Here is a 20,911-nt window from a genome sequence, read left to right as displayed (position 1 = left end):
CTAAACGTCGGATGAACACACTGCATTATGGTGAAACACTTTTAACCGGCTGTGGTCGAATTTAAATTGATTACTTTCCCCGTTTATTGGTACGCTATTGGTAGTGTATCTAGTTTTACACTTCCCTTCGCCGGTATATCACCTGGCCCCCGGGTACCTGCTGGTTTGGTTGGTTTTCAAAAAATTAATTTGAACCATCCTGTGCAATAAGTTGGAATTAGTGTTATAAAAATGGAACAGGTTGTGCGATTGGAAACTTTACATTTTAATGGTTTCTCTATAGAGGTGAATGTTTTCGAAACTTTAGCACCATTGACGATGGTATTTTAATCTATTATTAAATAATATTCAACAAACATTTCCAAAACTCGAATACGTTTGTCTTTAAAGAAAGTTTTGAAAATAGATGTGTGAACAAATCGACTTAAAATTTGTTAAAATATAACATAAATTTACAGAACTTATTAGCACTTGTCGAGTGTTATATCTTTGACTGTTTATTTTTTGGTTTGCAACCCATCAACTTATAGACACTGACTTATTTTCCAGCGAATTCCGCTTCATAAATGTGTATGCCTTTGCATAAAAATTCTCTAAATTCAATATTTGAATAGTTTTGCTTGAGAAAAAATCGTAAACAGCCTTTGTTCGGCCAATTCTGCATGCCTAAGATCGCTTACCAAAAAAAATTTAAAAAGAAATTGAATGTACTTTTAAGATGAAGGACGATGATTTATCCTCAGTATTTTTTCATGAACACAAATTATCAAAACTTCTATTTCTCAAAGCTGACACACTTTCAAGATATTCATATAAACTGGGCAAATATGAATTAAAAAAAATCGACACACTATAATAAAACTTGCATAATGCATTCCCCAAAAAACCCATTTTCATTCACCAAAAAAAAACACAACAATATTGCTGAAAAATGGCGTGAAAACTTTGTCTCGATGTTCAAATGCACGGTAGCTGGTGTTTCAATTTACACGCCATATAGAAAGGAAGGGAAACCGTACACCTAAAACGCACCGCCTAAACGTGTCCGATTAAAGTCAATATGCTCGAGAAGGACACGCGGACGATCCACGCTTTCGAAGTGAAAAATTGAAAGCGCCAAAACGGATGGAAGGAAGAAAAAGGTAAGGAAACTAACACTCGTTTCCATTTCCCCCATCGCTATGTCCGGTTTGACGATCGATTCCTTAACGCTCTATTTCCTTCCTAGCCGAGGCATCTTGGCGGCGTGGTGATCTCGTGTTGATCTCGGCACTTTGAGGGTGCAAGAGGCAAGGTTTAGGATTTTCCTTTCCATGTTTTCCGCTCCTATTTTTCTCTCTCTTTCAGTTCTTCGTACTTTGGACAATGTTTAGCGATCGTGCATTGCTATCAAGTTGATTTCAAAATGATTAGAAACTGTGAACAGTGAGCGTCTGGTTGGTTTAAAATATTTCATTTCCAACCATGTCGCTGCTGACGGGAAAAAAGAAATGCAAAACAATGTAAATCATAGAGGAATATCTCTTGCAACACATTCCTTCACATTGTAGACATCTTTTGTGAGTGTTTGTTCAGCAGTAGCGGGATGTAGAAATATTATGACATTAAAAGAAAACGGAACAACCATTTTCATATTATTTAAGATTTTTTTTTGCTGCAAAATTTAGGATTTTTATTTAAAACATATTTTTTGTTAGAAAACCATATGGATATTTAAATGTATTTAAAGATTATTTGTTTAGAATAAGTAAAAACTAAAACAGGATAGTAAAAAGAAATTTTTACACAAAAATACATATTAAACTTAAGCTTTGATTTAGAAAGATCATCATACACCAGTGAAAGCTGACCAATTCACACATGCCGAGCGTACATGGTAAAGGAAAACACGGTGAAGAGATAAACAAACGAAAGATTTAAACGATAGCGCACGACGGTAAAAGAGATCGCGAAATGATTTAAAGCTGCTAGTTCACCAATATAGCGGACAGTAAAGCAAACAGCGCTACAGTGACCATAGAAACTTCGGATCGCGCGCCATCTATCTTTCCCAACGCATATGTACATACTTGTGATGATCAAGCAAGCATGCCATGTATACCTCATTCTTCTGCATGAGGTGAAAACTTGTGGGGAAAATGGACAATTCGTTTTTTGGAACACAAAACCCGTGGATGCTGCACAACGTTTGCAAAACGTTAATGAAATTTAAAGGTAAAATTATTATATGTATTATATGTTAAAGACTCACATTTCTATCACATTATAAACAGTAAAATGTTGCTATTAATAGTATCAAAAAAACACGTAAAACTTTCCAAATCACACGAAGCATGATCGAATGAATATAAAACTAAAGTCAGCTTAAAACACCTCCTCTAAACTGGCTGTCGATCGTCGCCCAATCGCTGAACCGTGCAATCATGTTTTATGGAATATGTTAATGCGATTAACGTAATTTGTTCGACAAATTGGTTTCCGCGTAGAGGGTTGAGTATTAGATGAATTCCGAAAACCAAACATCGGTAATTTAAATGCGTCTGAACGGGTGAAAATAAGCGGACCACTTGTTACAGTCGATTTGTTCGTATGTTTTTTCGTTTTAAATTAAACAACAAATTTAATAGCTACTTTAGGTAAACAACATTTTGCTCTAGTGAGATGGTGTTGCTAATAGAAAAACAAATATGTACATTATCGTACAGCTGTTTTTTTAAATTATCTTCGTATTATTTATCTTACCCCGGCTCTAAACGCTTAGCAATTGTCGCGTTTGCGAACGCGAATCAGAAAATTTTTGCGAAACTCCATATAAAAAAAATTGTGAAAAGTCGCTATACGTGTATTTTCAGCGAAAAATCGCGATTCGAAGCGCGACTTGACGCCATGACAGTTTTCTGTAATAACAAGGTAAAGATGGCAATACCAAGGTAAACTAATACAAATTAAAAAATTAAATATTTTGAGTGTTATTAAATATTGTAGATTAAATTAACAAATCGAGTGCTATTTATTTTTTAAAAGCACGCAGGATTTGTATATAATTATTGTGAATGTCAATATTATTTTTAAAACAGAAGAATCGCTGTTGATTCAAAACAAAAATCCCATATCGTGGACAAATGCATGGCTGCATTGTTTATGAATTTATTACTTGTATGTTGAACTTGCTTGAACAAGATAAATTAATTAATAATTAATTAATAGTTAATTCAATTAATTAATTAGAAAAAATATTAGAGTTAACAAAAAATAGAATTAAAAATATTAGATAGTCCACAGCACAGTGTTCGATCCCTTTTGGAAGCTGTGTTGGAAACGTGGTTATGAATACCTGTATATTGATGGTAGTTTGGAAGCTGTGTGAGAATCGTGGTTATGAATACCTGTATATTAAGGGTACGGTGACGGTCATGAAATGAGAAAAAAGCCATACACGTTTGATTACCCCTATTCGAAGATTTTTACCTTTATGCTACTCGAAGCTGCCGATCCCAATTCTATTTTGCCCGGCGTATGACGTGGTGGGCAAACACATCTTCGTTCACCTATTTATCTTGTTACAATTCCTTCTGGCTACCAGAAAAAATTATAAGGCTGTCTACACATGAATCCGCGGACGCCGCGGTCCGCGGAAAACACGTATAACTTGTATACCAGTTGGGTCCGCTCGGCTGTCAAATTCCGCGGTGGGCTGTCAAACCTACCGCGGCGCCTGCTGTTCCGCAGATTTGTTGATGTTCAACAAAACTGTGTTTCCGCGGTGCCGCGGTAGGTTTGACAGCCCACCGCGGAATTTGACAGCCAAGCGGACCCAACTGGTATACAAGTTATACGTGTTTTCCGCGGACCGCGGCGTCCGCGGATTCATGTGTAGACAGCCTAACAAGATTTTCCAGCGTCAAACACACAAGAAAACAAAACGGACAAATTTGCGGTACAGTTAGCAACAGCCGTTATTTGTATCACAGGAGTCAACAGCATCCTGCCACGAGCTTTCTTGATGGTCCATTGTTTTGAAACATCGTCACTGGGCTTAAAAACTTGCCTTTCTCATCAACTTCATCAAAACAATAAATTTACTATTTATTATAATTTTCTTTGTTTAAATTAATTTAATTTTATTCGAAATTAATTTCCCGCTACCGGCCAGATTGAAAACATAAACAAACCTTGCACGAGAAAACTTAAACAACCTTGAAGTCGCGCCGAAAGTCGCAAAATTTTTTGGGAAAACTGTGCTACGATTGTCGCGTTCGCAAACGCGACAATTGCTAAGCATGTAGGCACGGGGTTACACAATTCAGTTACCCCGTGCCTACATGCTTAGCAATTGTCGCGTTTGCGAACGCGACAATCGTAGCACAGTTTTCCCAAAAAATTTTGCGACTTTCAGCGCGACTTCAAGGTTGTTTAAGTTTTCTCGTGCAAGGTTTGTTTATGTTTTCAATCTGGCCGGTAGCGGGAAATTAATTTCGAATTAAATTAAATTAATTTAAACAAAGAAAATTATAATAAATAGTAAATTTATTGTTTTGATGAAGTTGATGAGAAAGGCAAGTTTTTTAAGCCCAGTGACGATGTTTTAAAACAAAGGACCATCAAGAAAGCTCGTGGCAGGATGCTGCTGACTCCTGTGATACAAATAACGGCTGTTGCTAACAGTACCGCAGATTTATCCGTTTTGTTTTCTTGTGTGTTTGACGCTGGAAAATCTTGTTATAATTTTTTCCGGCAGTTAGAAGGAATTTTAACGAGATAAATAGGTGAACGAAGATGTGTTTGTCCACCGCGTCATACACCGGGCAAAATAGAATTGGGATCGGCAGCTTCGAGTAGCATAAAGGTAAAAATCTTCGAATACGGGTAATCAAACGTGTATGGCTTCTTTCTCATTTCATGACCGTCACCGTACCCTCAATATACAGGTATTCATAACCACGATTCCAACACAGCTTCCAAACTACCATCAATATACAGGTATTCATAGCCACGATTCATAACACAGCTTCCAAAAGGGATCGAATACTGTGCTGTAGACTATCTAATATTTTTTAACTCTATTTTTTTTAACTCTAATATTTTTTCTAATTAATTAGTTTAATTAATTATTAATTAATTATTAATTAATTATTAATTAATTTGTCTTGTTCAAGCAAGTTTAACATACAAGTAATAAATTCATAAACAATGCAGACATGCATTTGTCCACAATATGGGATTTTTTTTAATTAACAGCATTTTTCTGTTTTAAAAATAATATTGACATTCACAATAATTATATACAATACGTACGTACTTTTAATAAATAAATAGCACTCGATTTTTTAATTTAATTTACAATATTTAATAACACTCAAAATATTTAATTTTTTAATTTGTATTTGTTTACCTTGTTATTGCCATGTTTACCTTGTTATTACCCCGTGCCTACATGCTTAGCAATTGTCGCGTTTGCGAACGCGACAATCGTAGCACAGTTTTCCCAAAAAATTTTGCGACTTTCGGCGCGACTTCAAGGTTGTTTAAGTTTTCTCGTGCAAGGTTTGTTTATGTTTTCAATCTGGCCGGTAGCGGGAAATTAATTTCGAATTAAATTAAATTAATTTAAACAAAGAAAATTATAATAAATAGTAAATTTATTGTTTTGATGAAGTTGATGAGAAAGGCAAGTTTTTTAACCCCAGTGACGATGTTTTAAAACAATGGACCATCAAGAAAGCTCGTGGCAGGATGCTGCTAACTCCTGTGATACAAATAACGGCTGTTGCTAACAGTACCGCAGATTGGTCCGTTTTGTTTTCTTGTGTGTTTAACGCTGGAAAATCTTGTTATAATTTTTTCTGGTAGCCAGAAGGAATTGTAACAAGATAAATAGGTGAACGAAGATGTGTTTGCCCACCACGTCATACGCCGGGCAAAATAGAATTGGGATCGGCAGCTTCGAGTAGCATAAAGGTAAAAATCTTCGAATACGGGTAATCAAACGTGTATGGTTTTTTTCTCATTTCATGGCCGTCACCGTACCCTCAATATACAGGTATTCATAACCACGATTCCGACACAGCTTCCAAACTACCATCAATATACAGGTATTCATAACCACGATTCCAACACAGCTTCCAAAAGGGATCGAACACTGTGCTGTGGACTATCTAATATTTTTTAACTCTATTTTTTTTAACTCTAATATTTTTGCTAATTAATTAATTTAATTAATTACTAATTAATTATTAATTAATTTATATTGTTCAAGCAAGTTCAACATACAAGTAATAAATTCATAAACAATGCAGCCATGCATTTGTCTTCTTCTTCTTCTATTTTCTGAAGCATTTGTCCACGATATGGGATTTTTGTTTTGAATTAACAACGATTCTTCTGTTTTAAAAATAATATTGACATTCACAATAATTACATACAAATCCTGCGTACTTTTAAAAAATAAATAGCACTCGATTTGTTAATTTAATTTACAATATTTAATAACACTCAAAATATTTAATTTTTTAATTTGTATTAGTTTACCTTGGTATTGCCATGTTTACCTTGTTATTACAGAAAACTGTCATGGCGTCAAGTCGCGCTTCGAATCGCGATTTTTCGCTGAAAATACACGTATAGCGACTTTTCACAATTTTTTTTACATGGAGTTTCACAAAAATTTTCTGATTCGCGTTCGCAAACGCGACAATTGCTAAGCGTTTAGAGCCGGGGTTACGTGAATCACTGATCCTCATGACAAAACTCATTGCAGATAGAAAATTCCATTTCTATCGTACGAAAACACGTCAGAAGGAACGGACCAAAAAGGATTTGCAGCCACGGAGAAATGGGAGGTGAAGGCAACGTGGGCAATAGCTAGAGAGCGCTTCTACCTCATGATGAAACGACCTATTGGCGCCACCCGTACCCAAATTTGTTCCCACTTACACTTACGGCACAGCCCAAATGTTGCTTTTCGATCGATCGATCCACTTTTTTTTGTTGCTTTCGTTATTTTGTGGCCGATGTGAACCATATTACCAAGTGGTCGGTGCAATAATTTAATAACCTTCTTCTTACCCCCAAATAATGTGTTTGCGCTTGCGTATGAGGAAAAGTTCGAACATCACACTGGATACAGTTATTTACAGGCGAACTAACTAGGAGGTGTGGTGCCAGAATTATTTCTAATGGAATTTTGTGAGAAAATGAAAATGTTAAATATTGTACCCGTTTTGTGGATAGTTATTATACATAGCTTTGGGTGTTTAATGGTGGATTCTTTGTTAATATTTTTAATGTAAACAGTCAATCCCGTCATAACCTCTTTTAAAGATTTTTTCTAGTTAATTTAAAAAACATATCACTATTGACGAGCAAAAGCTCGCATAAGGAGCATCTATTTTTTGAGATTTGATTAAGTAATTTAATTAAGTAAATTTAATTTAGTATAGTGATAGGCATGGCGACATTCAATTTCTTACCAATTTAGGTAATATGAAGATCGTTAAAATATTTTTTAAAAATTATTGTAATTAAATAATAATTAATTATTGTATTATTGTAAGATGATGAATAATCTTTCAATTTCAAAAATTAAGCTTATTTTGCCTCCTGTTTTGTGACAAGTTGGTTTTGCAAAAAGTGAAAATTTATATCAGAAAAACATAAATTCAAGTAATGTACTAAATGAATTCTTAAACTCCTTGCAAACAATTCATCACAATCTTCAAACCGTAGTAGTTTTTCTGTTTGTTTGCATACTTAACACACCAGAAACCAATAAAACAAAAAATCCTCTTGAAACGTGTCAAAACACTTGCCAATGCTCAAGCATATCCGATCGGTTTGTAAACACACAAACCAACAACAGGTTGGAACTATTCGCCAATAAATTTCCTGAGCTTTGGCCATACACATCTCGTCCGATTCCGGCAAACCTGTCCATAACCGTTGGTGTTCGGAGGGAGGGAAGCCCTATTTAAAGGAGGGCACACACTCAGCCGACGCCGTGGGAAGCACCGCAAGACACCTTTGGGGATCGCAAGCTGAGGGTTCAAATTTTTAATGATAGGTCCTCTGCATGGAATGTGAGTACGCAAGATACAGGTTGAACATTTGGGGAAGTTTTTTTCTTTCTTTTTGGTTGGAATAATTAAGGAGAGAAATTTGCTAAACGACCTCTACTGCTTGCTTCCTTGCGATGGGTGTAGATGATGCACAGATGGGTAGGAAATATGAAATCTTCAATCTGCAATTCTTATTCCACTTCCCGCAAATACCTTGACCTAAGCAATGTGAGATCATGCTACGATCATGTATATTTTCACCGTCAAATAAAAAAACAACCCCTCAAAAAAGCACACATGGTGTATCAAATGGGAAGATGCTTTACTGGGCATTTAAAGGTTTGTTTTTTTTTTCTTTGCTTTGGTTACTATCATTACCATCTTCATTTGTATGGAGCAGGGCAGTTAAACCACACAGCAAGAGTTTGCGAAAATTTGCCTACCCAAAAAAGGGAACACAAAAGGCCCACCGGAACACTTTCCGTTAGGGTGATTAACACCACTTGGCCACTGGAAAGATGGCTATCGTTGGCTGACGTTGGATTTATTATTGTTTTATTGAATTCAGCTAAAAGAATACTTTTGGCATCGTGGTTGGTAGTGTGTAAGAGCCTGACAGGTAATTAGGAAATGCCTGTCAAAGCGAATAGAAAATGGAAGCTTTACAAAACTTGAACAAGTTGAACTAATAGAGCTGCAACGAGAAGATTGATAACATCATCATTCGTCACTACATCACCCTATCTGCAAGATGTGGCCAGTTTGTTATTCCACCCTCAACGAGATAACAATTTCACACTTTCCCCCACCCGTCAACATTTTCCCTTTCCTCGGTGCTTGTGCATCGATGCACAGGAATGCGAGAAAGGAAATCAAAATCAAAACGCAATCGAATTAATCTATGCCACCCATCGCCGTTACGCCCGTTCAAGCAATATTGAACAACGCTGGCCCCGCGTCAAACGGTCGCGTATTGAAGCGCATCGAGCGAAACGTTAAAAGCACGCAGCGCAACATAATTTTAAGCTCGGTACGCATCTGAAACTGCATCCTTGATGGTGGGGGTGGGCGCGATGGACAGTGGGCATCAAAATGCGTCGCTTTCTGTCGATGTAACGCCAACTAAAACACTTTAATCCAATCTAATGGACCGACGCACGTGGCTCGTGTGGTGAAAATGGGGTAAAAAAATATGGTTGCTTACTGTTGATTGGGTGGGTTGTACTAGACTCCGAGCTGCATCTCGGCCAACGGATGCATGTGGTATTTGAGAAAGTTTGAAGAATGAATGATGGATTAGAAGAGGTGTTGTGGCATTAAGAGATAGTTTAGAAATGCTTTTTGATAAGTGCATCTCTAATCGTGCATATATTTGACGTACGGTAAGAAAAACAAAATTAATTTGTTACGTTTTATTGAGAACGTTAAGTGGATTCTAGAACAAGAGATGATGAGGGATAAACTTTTCCACTGAATATTAGATTAAATGAATAAAATGGATTGAGTGAGTGACATACATAATTCTTTCATTTTATTCTAATTTACATATAATCAAAAATTCAAAAGCCTTCTTGTAATTCCTTTATTGCACAAAAACTTCATTTACATCTTAACAACTTAATCATCAGGCATCAGAAATATATTTTTTTAAATATATCTAAACTTAATGAAAGTGATCCTTTCAGAAATTCATATCACGAAATTGTAAACAAAAAGGAAAAAATATCGGCAACTCAAACTACCCATCTAAACGATGGAGAACGATAAATCAAACAAAATAATAAGAAAACAATAACATTATAAATGCATCATGACAATTCCATCATCACGCCAAATAGCTTTGAATTCCTAATTTAGTAAAATCCTCACAGCAACTCATCATCTTCCGTCCTTGTTCAGCTAATAATTAATTCATGCACACCTTCTAACAAATATAATGGTTGTAACTAACTTTTAAAGTTAAAAAAAAGGTATAAAAAAATAATTTACGGCACTTCCGACCGGTGTGAAGGTAGGAAAAACTTGACCGATTTTCTCCTGGATGCGACCACCAAAAAAACCCCCCCAATGAATTTCTATTTACTTTGACCTGTCCATCAAAGGCACGTGCACCACTTTGGCAACCGACAACACTGCGAAACGCATTCACAGGTGCATGCAAAATGGTGTCTCACAAAAGGGCTGGACTCGTGATCGATTTGGCCGTGTTTCCTTTTCTTTGCTGCTCGACCGCCACCACCACCACCGCCGCCGGTCACTCAATTAAAGCTTTTGCCCGCCCAACCTTGGCCGGGGTCTTGTTCGATGTTTTTCTTATTTTACGAACCTTTCCTATGCTTCTAGAGGAAGGGAAAGTTTTCCATCCTTGTGGTGGCTGATGATGTTGATGAGCTGCCAAAAAAAAAACCTAATCATCAAAACCCATCGCCAGCAGCATCTCATCTCATCGCTGAACTTTGCACTCAACCTGCTCAAGTACAATCGATTCCAATCTATTCGCGGATCTTGGTCAAATCGACCGCGTAGGGTGTGGAGTTGAGAAGAAAAGGAAGAAGGGTAGCAAACAAAACAAAACAAAAAAAGGAAGGAAGTCGATATAAAAATCTACCACCGATCGAGGCCATGGGAATTGATGGACCAGCAGCGCATTTGTATGTGTGGTCCATATATTGCGGCGCAATACAGTTGCGTGGAAATTCCTCGCTCACACCTCTGGAATTAGGTTACGCGTGAATTCGTTTGTTTTTGGGCAACTATTTTACCTTGAAGAGCCCAACGAAATGGTGAATTTTTCACTACGATTACTGAGATGCTGGATGTGGTTCGTCTCACTAGCGATCAAGTGATCTTTGGGGGTGATCTGTAAATAGAGATTTCAACAGGAGACTGTAAAGGAACCAGTATATGTGTAGAGTTCCAGGATTATTACTGATAAGATTGTCGATTACCTTTCATACTCACATACCTCTTATTATATTTCTTTTTTTTTCAATTTTTATATCATCCTTACAAGTCCTCAATCTAAAGTTCTAAGTTTAGATCAACTCAAAAGAAAATTACTCAAAAGAAATTTAAATTATTGATCGGTAACGCACATGCAATAAATTCATCTTCAAGATACCAAAAATAGATCGTTAATTTTAATCAATTTTACAACCTCTCCGCCTATCTCTAAGTTGTGTTTTGTGCACGTTTCTCCACTGCACAAAAGAATACAAATAAAAAATGGCTATGCGCTCCTATCACTGTGGGCTCTCCACCGTTTCACCCCTATACACACAACGCGCAGCGAGAAGTTTGATTTCGTTCGATTGCAAAGCCATGAGAAGATTAACGAAAGACTTCACCTAAATACCATACACAACTGGCCTGGCTGCCGCTGCCACCGCCGCCACCAGGTCGTGGTAATAACAGTGGAAGCGTTACCGAGCAATTATAACTGTACTATCGTGTCTACCAACACATCCAGTGGCCCGGGGGAATAACCATTTTCGGCACAAATCAGACCCACGCCGGGAACCGGGGGGGGGGGGGGCGGCCTCCGGGTGATAGGTGCTTCGATAATAAAATAATAAAGAAAACACTATACACCGACAGCAAAGCGCAGTGTTCGGTACTCGTAAAGACGGGTTAAAAACTAACAATGCACACACTTGCCAAACGATAATCATCAGACGCGTTTGAAGAAGCGTGAAATTTTATCAATAGAAAAATGGCCAAACAAACAATAGTAGACACCATTCCGGAGTGGATTGTTTTAGGAGAAAACCAATTGATTTGATTCTTTAGCATGGCAAAACTAAAGGCAACATTGGTCCTAAGAAAAAATGTTAATGGCAGCCAAGTACTTTGTTGTAGACGTCGGCTCGACTCTGTCTCTGTAGCAGTATGATATGTAATATTTCTCAATGCTCTATTTAACAGTTCTTGGGTTTTATGGTTCTCAATTCAATCTCTTAGTGATCCTGATCTATTGCAGGAGTTCTTTCATCCAGATCCACCTATGCCATCGCTCCATTTCTTGGAGTTAGGATCACTCTAATCTCCTTAGTTATTGTGAATCTGCTTCAAAATTCTGTACGTCCCTAGTTGTTCGGTGTCATTCTGATATCACGACTTTGTTTCAGGGTCAGGGTCATGAAAAATAGTGAGATAATCATCCTTCCGTCCATACAGAGTCAAAGACCCTTCTTCTACTCGAACCCGAATTCTCAAGCTTTCAACAGAGTTTTAAGATTCTTCGTATCTGAATAATATCCCAATATCTGAATACACTTGCCCAGTTTTTCTTCACATTATTACAGTGATGGTCAAGAGCCACACAAGATTTAATGTGTCAGAGGTGTAATGTGAGTAATGGAACGCTTAATGTTCTGCAATATGTTGTCTCAGAATAATGCAAATGTTCAACTAAATGAAACTACCTAATTAACCTAGATTATACTTTGTAGAAGCAGGTAAAGTGAGAGACAGTCAACCAACTAATTAATGCAACAAAACATAAATTATGAACAAACATCAAGACAAGTAATGTAAGCTTCTCAATCGAGAAAGTTCACGAGGTCATCGTAAAGTTATGCTGCTTTCAAGCGATAAAGCGATTCGATAATAATTTTAGCATATTGACCGATTTCTTCACCCATCTTGATGGTTCTAAAACGCTACACACCCAATTAGTTTCGCTAACCATGATAACAGCTGTTGGGCATTAGTAAGAGCCCTTCCTAGGTTAGTGAAGGTAGATAATGTGATGCTAATGATCGCTAGGATCTATCTTTTTTCTTTATTAAATTAATGACTATTTCTTGAAATTTGCACATGCTTCTGTCTGAGCGCAGATGTGCGAATTATGTTTCTGGGTAAACGGTTAAAACTTTTGGCTAAATTCGGTCAGTCTTATCGCTGGTTGTATGTCCGTTCCGTGATCTTTGGTCTAGGCAGCTAGGAAGCTTTTGGAGAGTTTTAGCATCATTAGAAAACAAACGATTTACCCGTTACATCCTCGCTCAATCGATCGTTTACATCTCACAGCATCGCGTTAAGGGCGCATTATCGAAGTCCGTTGATTTAAATCATTTATCAATATTTGCATTATTGTTTTGGGAAAGCTTCCGCCCATGTTTGTTGCAGTTTAACATATGTAAACTGTGTTTCTTTCAGTAATACAGTTGTACGCAAATTGTTAGAAATTGTATTCAATTACAAGGTGCTTTCCAACCTCGCATAACAAAAATCATTGCAATAATTACAATCTATACAGCAGGATAACACCTTGTTGATTTAGTTTACCCAAAAAATCATACAGTTTTGCAATACAAAGCACATCGATACACATCGATCGAAATTGTTACGCTCATATGTACTTTCGCACTGTAGATGAAATTATTGTGCTTCATCTTTCGCAAAACAACCAACCATCATTAGAGCTTCATCAAAGTGGAAAAAGCTACACCGAGAGCACCGAGGTGCAGCAGCATCAGCAGCCGAGGACAAATTAATTTTCGCTCATTCCAAACATTCCAAACCGATTTCACATAAGTGCAATTAATGTTAATTTTGAACCTCGCCTGTAAGCAGAAGAACATCCATTTGCTTTTCTATTCATCGACTTTGCACAATCACATAATCAAATAGCATCTCGCCTACGCATACGGTGGCTTGGCAAGGGTGTTGCCAAAATTAGACGAATCAAACAACAACCAAACCCCAAAACTGCATTTGGAATGCAGAAAGTAACCGCTCAAAAACCAACATCATCTCGTGGAGATGATGGTGAACCGATGCAACATGAAGCATTTGTCGTTTTGTGTTGTGTAAAGATCAAGAGAATAATTCGCTTTGGGAAATTTTCTCATCATTTTCTTATACCTTGAACCGCAGTTTGTGTGTTCGTAATGGTGAAAATGCTATTGATGAAGGTGCTATTTTCTTTTGATTTTCCACTAAAAATAGAATGAAGATAGTAGACGCTTACTCGTGTGGCGCTGATCAAATAGAGTCTCTCTGTCAACAATCCCATATTGTCTAGTGGTTAGGATATCCGGCTCTCACCCGGAAGGCCCGGGTTCGATTCCCGGTATGGGAAAGAAAAGTTTCTTTTTTTCTTTAAATATTTGACTGTGTTAAAATCATTATGCCCTTTATGGATATTTTTATTATTACAACTCTTTTGCAGAGCCTTGTATTCAAAATTTCCGTCTTCCTTCTTCGGTTAACACTTAATCATTGTACAATGTGTAACATTATCCTTCGCACAATCTCAGACATATTAACCATTTAATTGTAAACTATGGATGCAATAACTACCTTTACAACGATCTTTATCAAATGCATAATCGACCGGAGTTGCAGTTTTATTGGAGATCGTTTTAGTTGCGAGTTTCGCAACAGGCACACAGGCGTACCTTCCCGAAATGGAACCATCTCCAGTGTGGCAGGGCGCTAATCTAGCGATCTAAACAATTCAATGTCAAATATGACGAACCTTGCATAAAACCGGCGGAAGAGCTTCTTGTAATAATGGTTATAGGTTTGAGGTTGCTTTATCGGACAATAAGATGGATGGTCACGGTTCGGGTGGCAACGCGCGTTACGCGAAGAACAGCAATTCGAAACGATTAATTTAACTCGACGATGTTTCCACTACACCCATACCGAACTCTGCGTGTTTTGTTAATGATTGCTGTTTGTCTATTCAGTTAAGCAGTAGCTTCGGAAACAATGGAAACTAATAATTGTAATGGAATGTTATTACTAGGCTAGGTTTGTAAGACTTTAAAAAACACTGCAAATTGCAACTCATTGTCAGCAATAAGAGTGGGTGTTTAATATTTTTGCAACGAGGTAAGGATACTAGTTGTGTACTATTTTTGTGTACCCACCGGCAAGGAAGATGATGGTGTGTAACTACATTAACCCTGTTTCTGACAACCGAAGAAAAAAACATTCAATTTCTGGTAACGAAATTACCCGGTGGGTGAGCATCAACTTATAAATTTAAATTACTAAATGAATCCGAATCTCTTGTTTGAAGATTCATGATTCACACACGATTCATAGATTTTAAATGATTCAACTATCTCTAACGACTTATGAGTTTACACTGATTTTTCTTTCATTTCATAGCTACTGCAATAAATCTTGAAATATTATACTTGAATTTAAATAATAATTCTAATAACTTTGAAATGTTTCCTAATAAAACAAAAAGAATCTTGAAGGAGTCAACTCATGATTCGAACATCTCCACACTGAAGATTCATATGATTGACGCTCCTCGATAGATTACAAAAACACACTAAAAAGTTCTATTTCAAGTTTGTTCTATTTCTATTTCAACAAAATACAACTTATTGTTTTATTGGAACAATGCTTGAATAGCTGTAAATTCTAGAAATAAAATTTTTATCGATCAAATACGCCTTGGGTAATTGTGGGGAATGTTTAGTGTGTTTAACACCCACTTTTTGATAAGCTACCATACGTACGCACATTGCAAACGACGTATACCAGTCTTGTACAGTCTGGGATCTCCGCCAGAGATTATCAATGTACTTCCCTCGAATGACTAAATTAATAAATACTGTATCAATACTTAATGTAATTACAACATTGTGAAGTGATTGTAATTACCATTAGTTATCTGTATCAAATCAGATCAAAGAAGTTCAATCAAACCGCAGAAAGGGGACCACCCATGTGAACGAAACATTCGCATCGATTCGTACGGCGAAAACAAAAATCCTCAACACAACGGGAGTTTCTGTTTTTCTGCCTGCAATTAGCTTCAAGCTAGGCTGAGTGAATATCGGCACACACTGCATGCATTTCGCTCTTCTTTTACCGTCCGGTAGCAACGAATGTGCTCCAGTTTTGAGCACTAATTTTGCCTCCACTACCTTGCCTGCGATTTCAAAACGACCTCCCCTAAAAAACACCTCCAAAAGATGGTTAGATGACCGTACGCGACGTAAGAAACGTTTCGTGAATAAAGATGCATATACAATTGAAATGAAAACATCAAGTCTTACAATTTTCCTGGCTGTTGACGAGTGAGAAGGAATTGGGGGTTTATGCTCATGTGCAGGGAAAAGATCCACATTGATCTTACATACTCACCTGATCATCCGTGTGTGCCGTAATGCAGATGTACGAAACAAATAATGATCGTGCGTTACTGTTGAATCGCGGTGTGATCTGATCGATCGATCGCGTTAAATGGAAATGCCACACATTGGCGTAACTTGGATAACTGTTATCATGCTTTTGGCTGCACAACATTTCGATTGATACATATCACGTCATTTCGGTCGCGGTTTTTTTTGCTCTTTGCCTATATTTCTATTATGTTTTGAACATTTGTGTTTTTATTGTATTTGAAATTAACTTCCTTATGTTTCGATACCATTCGTTAATGTGCATAAATCAACAAAAGTTAGCAAAGCGATTGCTTCTATTTTAAGATGTCCCATTGCCAGGAAATTGATTGTATATCTGGTTTGTAGCGTTGATGTGGTTCTAAAAGAGAGAAATAGAAAAAAAGAAGCAAATAAGACTTCAAAAATGTCGCTTAAAAATCTTTCCATCCATTCCATCAACATACTTATCAAAGCATATCGTTGAGCATCCTGAGCTCGCACAAGATCCGTTGCTGTTAGGATTGGTGCTGATGCGTTAGCAATCATTGCCGCATCACCACCACTGCCCGGTGGCATCCCGGGTACAATCATTTCCGGCAGCCAAATTGCATCCAACGAATAGCGCATTAGCTGCAACAGTGCACCATACTCGTGCTGAAGTCGTCGTGCTTCATCATCGTACGAAAGTTCCAACGCAACTTGACAAATGGAACGTACATTTCGTTGCCGTTCGGTACCGCAAACTCGAACGACCAGTGTGTGCAAAGCGTCGATCAATGCGATATCCTCAAACGGATTGCCTTCCTTTAGGTTAAGTAGCTTCCGTTCATGTTTGCGACGATTTTTACTCGAACGGTGAGATTTACTAAAATCGAATAAAAGGTAAAGATTATAGAGAACAAAAAGTTTTGAAGAAGAAAAATATTATTCCCGCCATTACTTACCCCGAACGGCCCGAAGTTCCTGTATGGCGCGAAGAAGCAATAGTGGAGCTGTCTGAGTAGAGATCACAATCACCACAGTCCCCATCCATATCACCATGATCCTCACCAGCTGCGGCGGATGATTGCTTCCGGGTACGTTCCTCACGCACCGTTGCCAATCGCTCCTTTTGATGCAGGAATTGTTCCTTTTCCGAGCAAAGCGTTTCATCCAGTGTGGTTAAATAATTGCCTAAGCAACTTCGAACTTTATCCTGCAGATCGGGTTCGTTTGCCAGCAAGAGTGCTCTTTCGTACCGATGGTCCTTTACCAGACATTCAATCGCTAAACGTGCATCCTTTAAATGATCGTAAGCGATCGTTGCTGCTGCATCGTACTCTCCAGCTTCCAATAGCGCCGGTACGAGCGATCGTAAAACAGGTTCCACCGGTAGGGAACAAACGCTGGACAAACGTACGACACGGCACCAGTCGAGTGCATGCCGTGCGGAAGAGATCGCTTGCGGTAGATCACCGGCCCGTTCGTACATCAAACTAGCGTCCGCATGTTTGCTCCCTTTGCGCAAATAATCACCGTAAAGTGCACAAACACGACGATAATATTCCTTGTTTGCACTCTTCCTGTAACAACGCAGTGCGACCGAATACAGCTGATGGGTAGCAGTTAATTCCAACGCCTCCTGGAAGCGTTCCTCGTCCGTCTCGTACCGGGCAATATGTTCCAGTGCACGTTCGTAACGCTTCAGGTGACAATCGATGCGATACTTTCGATAATTCTCATCCATACGCTTCAGTTCGTTCAGGAAGGGAAGATACTCTTTCGGATCTTTCTGCGATTTGGTAGCGACAAACAGGACGAGCCCAAAATCGTACATACCAAGCGCTTCATCGTACAGTACGTTCACCTCGACCAAGTAGAGTAGATAGCGTAACGCTTCCTCGGCCGCTTCGGGTGAAGGTTGGTGTTGCTTCAGTGTCCAGATAAGCGCGAGTGCTTTCTCCATCTGTCCCTGTTTTACGTGGCAGGTAATTTTCGGGAGCGTTAACACTGTCGGATCTACATCCATGGCCGTGAGTAAACGTTCACAGCAAAAACGCACCTTTTCTTCGATCGAATAATCGGTCGGAAGAGTCGAATCGGCACCCACACTATTACGATCTCGATAGTTACTTTCGTACTTTTGACAGGCGTCCTGATTGGCAAGATCCGAGATGAACAGGTTCAACCAGTTAACGTTTGTTATCTGTACCAGAAAGTGGCTGGTAAGATGTTCCAGAAAACGGCCGGGATCGTGATCAACGAGTAGATTCAAATCAATGCGCTCTTTGCGCATTATATCGAACGCCGCGTAGTATTCGAGCGCATCGAGATGTTTCGCGATCAGACATAGGGATAGAACGCGTGGATTGATCACTTCCAAATTACCGCGTGGTAGTTGAAAAACGGTCCGTGAAGCTTTCGGTACAACCGTGACTAGTTTGGAGCCACGCTCAACACGACGCTCACCGATGATCGCATTACGACCGTTCGGCTCAACGATGGAACAACTGAGGGCGATGAATTTTAGTTCGGAAATTGTCGTACAGAGGAGATAGTTTTCCGTCAGCAAAGCGGATGTTATGTCTGACGCTAGCAGTGTACCATCACGATACAGATGGCGTCGGTTCTGTGCCAGTGCATAAACTGTTCGCTCGGGATGGTTGCGATCGACGTAGAGTTGTTCGCAGAATACTGGTAGTACGCTATGTTGGCCTGTTTCCATACCATTTTGTGTGTTGCTTATTCCATCCACTTGTAGCACGCGCCCAGAAAGGAGTTCTACAAGTATATTATCCATCCCGTATGCTTCGATGCAACCGATTTCGTCAGTGCTGTCCGTTTCCATTTGTAATATTTTCTTTAATCTTGGTTCAGGGGTAGTTGGTATCATACAATAAAAGCAGCACCGTATTTGGCTGTGATCCATGACGAGATAATTCGGGTTTACCCAAAGATGGTGAAGTGTTCTTGGTTTGCTTTCATAAGGATCTACATCTAAGGACATGTTCAGTTTACTGGCTTCAAGCTTCAGCAAAACGGTAACTCCAGACAAAATGGACCGTCCCGTATCCTTCCTGAATGTCGTGTCGTACAAAGTGATATCTCCCAGTGAATCAACGGTAAAGAATGCATTTGGGCTTACGTCCTGTCCTATTGCCTCACAACGTCCTGGCGTACGTATGAAACCGACCGCATTAATAGAATGTTCCTGTTCCAGTGTGTAGCCACACATCGGTGGTGGTATGACGGCATTGCGAAACGAAGTTAACAGCAGTCGCTTTCCATCGATAACGCCTACCAGTGCTTGATCATCTTCCGACTGGTCCACGGAACGATCTACGCGAAAATCGAACCGAATACACTCGTACCGGAATTGACCCGATGAAAACAGGTGCAATGTTTTACCGGCTGAATGTCGCGGATCCCACTGAATACTGGAAACCGTTGTACCTTTCACGTATGACATGGCTTGCTTCAGATACCAGTGATAGTTCCCGATCACGTACAGGAACACGTTACTGGTTTCTTTCTGCGCATCCTCCCAATGCACAGCTAGCACGTCCGAATCAGGGCTCCAGTGCAGGGAACGCACTGTCTGACCGGCACGTGGGTCTAGTGTAAGTGGAATTTCTCGATGGCGCAATCCGTTCTTCTCGAACAGTGCTATAACGTATCCCGTCTTTAGATCTTGCGCGATCGCAATCCATTGGCCCGAAGGGCGCCAGGCTAGTGATCCCTGCAATCCGTAGCACTTTTCCGACGTGTACTGTAAGGCACCTTCCTTGTTGAACACCTTGAACGCTCGCTGACCGAACGGTGCTAAATAGCTGACCGCAAAGTATTCTCCATCCGCTCGCCAGCTTATATGCACCGATGCATCCCGCTGCTCAACGTCCTGTTCGCTGTTCTCCTGGGTCTTGGGAATAGATTTCTTAGCAGTGGCAGCAGCTTTTCCCTCCGAACCATGGAATTGAGTTTCCTTCTTGCCCCAGCCCACACTCATAAACTGCCGGTCGCCAAACGTGTCGTCCTTCAGCTGTACTTCGTTGATCGGTTCATACTCACTACCGATCATGGTAACAACGTTTAGCTCACCGTCCACAAACACGACCAGCTCTTGATCGGGGCTCCATTGCATCGCTTTGATGCCATGCTTGCAGTGAGTCACTTCCTCTATCTGCCCACTGGACAGCTTGTACGACCACACATTCCCGCCGGCTGATGCACAGCAAAGCTCATCGATCAGTGCGAGATGTTCAATCGCTATAATGTCCTCGTAACCGTCACTTTGTGAAAGCAACGTTTCACAGAAGGGCTGTTCGATGTTCAAATGCAGGGGACAGCAGAACACACCACTGTCCTGGACGAAGTAAAACTTTTGTTCCGTATTTTGATCGACGGTAAAGCTGGGCCGGACAGCAGCTAGCTGGTTGTCTGTTAGATTATAACTTTGATGCGATACACGATACAGATTCCTCATTGTACGATCGTTTTACGATTAGATGCTCATCGAGGAATTAGAACTGCAAGTAAAAGGGAACTTTTTAGTAATGTTTTCCGCGAGCACGTTTCAGTTTGGTACCTTGTGTTTACAAAATAGTTTCCATACGATGCGGCAAAATGACATAATGCCTTCAGAAACGTGTCATTCTCTGTCAATAGATAAAAAGTAAACATCTTCTTACAGTGATAGATTGTTAGTTAAGCACGTTGAAGAAACAATTTGGAATTAATTTG

General features: G+C 39.2%; 1 protein-coding gene and 1 non-coding gene across 3 annotated transcripts; one reads left to right on the top strand and one right to left on the bottom strand.

Annotated features, from left to right (window-relative positions):
* The first annotated feature begins 14,067 nt into the window (after nucleotides 1–14,067).
* On the top strand, nucleotides 14,068–14,139 carry Trnae-cuc (transfer RNA glutamic acid (anticodon CUC)). The gene has a single exon. It is a non-coding gene; the product is annotated as a tRNA-Glu (tRNA).
* A 1,318-nt stretch (nucleotides 14,140–15,457) lies between these two features.
* On the bottom strand, nucleotides 15,458–20,792 carry LOC125761398 (elongator complex protein 1). Of its 2 annotated transcripts, XM_049422485.1 has the most exons (4): nucleotides 20,757–20,792; nucleotides 17,137–20,697; nucleotides 16,657–17,057; nucleotides 15,458–16,571 (listed from the first exon to the last, which is right to left on the bottom strand). In XM_049422485.1, the coding sequence occupies exons 2-4, from the start codon at nucleotides 20,652–20,654 to the stop codon at nucleotides 16,507–16,509; spliced, it is 3,984 nt and encodes a 1,327-aa protein (XP_049278442.1). In that variant the 5' UTR covers nucleotides 20,655–20,697; nucleotides 20,757–20,792; the 3' UTR covers nucleotides 15,458–16,506. The 2 variants fall into 2 exon arrangements, with proteins under 2 accessions (XP_049278442.1, XP_049278441.1); XM_049422484.1 differs by lacking the exon at nucleotides 20,757–20,792 and having other exon boundaries at nucleotides 17,137–20,750.
* Between the last annotated feature and the right edge of the window lie 119 nt (nucleotides 20,793–20,911).

The sequence above is a fragment of the Anopheles funestus genome, chromosome 2RL, assembly GCF_943734845.2.
Source record: "Anopheles funestus chromosome 2RL, idAnoFuneDA-416_04, whole genome shotgun sequence".
NCBI lineage: Eukaryota > Metazoa > Arthropoda > Insecta > Diptera > Culicidae > Anopheles > Anopheles funestus.
The sequence above is the reverse complement of the archived record's forward strand: the minus strand, read 5'-3'. Positions and strand labels throughout refer to the sequence as shown.

What these genes read in the sequence shown, in the direction of transcription:
- LOC125761398 (XM_049422485.1), bottom strand. Translation starts at nt 20,654, where the DNA reads ATGAGGAATCTGTATCGTGTATCGCATCAAAGTTATAATCTAACAGAC. An exon ending in GGAACTTCGGGCCGTTCGGG is followed by an intron (nt 17,058 to 17,136) that starts GTAAGTAATGGC and finishes ATTCGATTTTAG; the next exon opens with TAAATCTCACCGTTCGAGTA. An exon ending in TCAACGATATGCTTTGATAA is followed by an intron (nt 16,572 to 16,656) that starts GTATGTTGATGG and finishes TCTCTCTTTTAG; the next exon opens with AACCACATCAACGCTACAAA.